At 65.9% G+C, this 1,359-nt stretch overlaps 1 protein-coding gene across 1 annotated transcript in view; it reads right to left on the bottom strand.

The window, feature by feature from the left end:
- Positions 1–273: 273 nt before the first annotated feature.
- Positions 274–1,359, bottom strand: part of LOC104127641 (serum amyloid P-component) — a 2,042-nt gene continuing 956 nt past the window's right edge. Inside the window, exon 2 of the mRNA XM_035895845.1 lies at positions 274–1,093. Within this exon, the coding sequence (XP_035751738.1) occupies positions 274–1,093 (820 nt within the window). The remainder of the gene's footprint in view (positions 1,094–1,359) is intronic.

The following is a 1,359-nucleotide window of genomic DNA, read 5'->3' as shown; positions in this document are numbered from 1 at the left end:
GCCGAAAAGTGCTGCGAGGGTGCGGAGGCAGAGCCCCAGCTGGGGCCGAGCCCGCGGCGAGGGGACACTGCAGAGCCATCGTGCCGTGGCCCTGGGGCTGCTTGGGCTCTGTGCCAGGGTGAGCACGGGTAAGCAATGGTGACATTCGAGCGTGACCTGTGTCCCCAGGTGCCTGCAGGCACTGACCCCCATGCAGGTGGCACCTTCTTCGTGGCGGGTTGTAGAGGTGAAGGGGTGATGGGGACGGGGAGGGGAGGGCAGGGGCTGAGGCTCTCACGGCCCCAGCACCTTCCGGAGCCGGGGTTTCACCACCACATCGCCCTTCACCTCGTAGACCAGGCTCTTCCAGGCCAGGACAGCGGGCGGCAGGTACAGGGACTGGTAGGCAGCTCGCATCTTGTCTGGGGACAGCCCCACATCCCACAGGTAGACTTCGGCCAGCTCGCCTGAGAAGGAGTTGTAGACATCGAAGCCGCCCCCGAAGGCGTCCTGCTCCTGCCCCAGCAGGATGGCCGCCTCCACCCCCACCGTGTAGCCCCTCTGCAGCCCCTTGCGGGGCCAGGGCTTCCCATTGAGCCAAAACTCGGCAATGCCCGTGGCCGACTCCCAGCTAGCACAGACATGCTCCCAGTCCCCGTGGCCCTCGGGGACGCGGAAGGTGACAAACTTGCCCCCCACATAGAGCCGGTACTCGCTGGGCTTGGGCTTGAAGAGCAGGATCTCGTTGTCCTGCGCCTTGGTGGCATAGGAGAAGAGGCTGTGGGGCCGGGTCAGGTCGGTGTAGGACCGCAGGCACACGGTGAAGTTCTGCAGTGGCTGCTCCAGCTTGGCCCTCAGCACCACGTAGGCGTCGCTGGGGTCCTTCCGGAAGACGAACACCTTTCGGTATAGGTCTTGGGGACAAGAGAGGGGATGCACTGGGAGGCCGGGGGGTACTGCAGCCCCCTCTGACTGCCTCTGAGCTTTCCCCCCATCCCCTCTGGGTGACTCCACGTCCCTGACATCCTCTCTGCTGACCCCCAGCCTTGCGCCCTCAGCACCACGTAGGCGTCGCTGGGGTCCTTCCGGAAGACGAACACCTTTCGGTATAGGTCTTGGGGACAAGAGAGGGGATGCACTGGGAGGCCGGGGGGTACTGCAGCCCCCTCTGACTGCCTCTGAGCTTTCCCCCCATCCCCTCTGGGTGACTCCACGTCCCTGACATCCTCTCTGCTGACCCCCAGCCTTGCTCCAGCATCCTCCAGCCCTGCTGACCGGGCTCCGGCACGAAGCAGAGGGCTCTGAGAGCTGCTGCCACATCCCCCCGGCCCTGCCCCTCCCCGTGCTGTCTCCTGTCCCCCAGCGTTGCCCCTACCCTCC

Source organism: Egretta garzetta, unplaced genomic scaffold (genome assembly GCF_000687185.1).
Source record: "Egretta garzetta isolate BGI_Z169 unplaced genomic scaffold, ASM68718v1 scaffold456, whole genome shotgun sequence".
Lineage (NCBI taxonomy): Eukaryota > Metazoa > Chordata > Aves > Pelecaniformes > Ardeidae > Egretta > Egretta garzetta.
The sequence above is the reverse complement of the archived record's forward strand: the minus strand, read 5'-3'. Positions and strand labels throughout refer to the sequence as shown.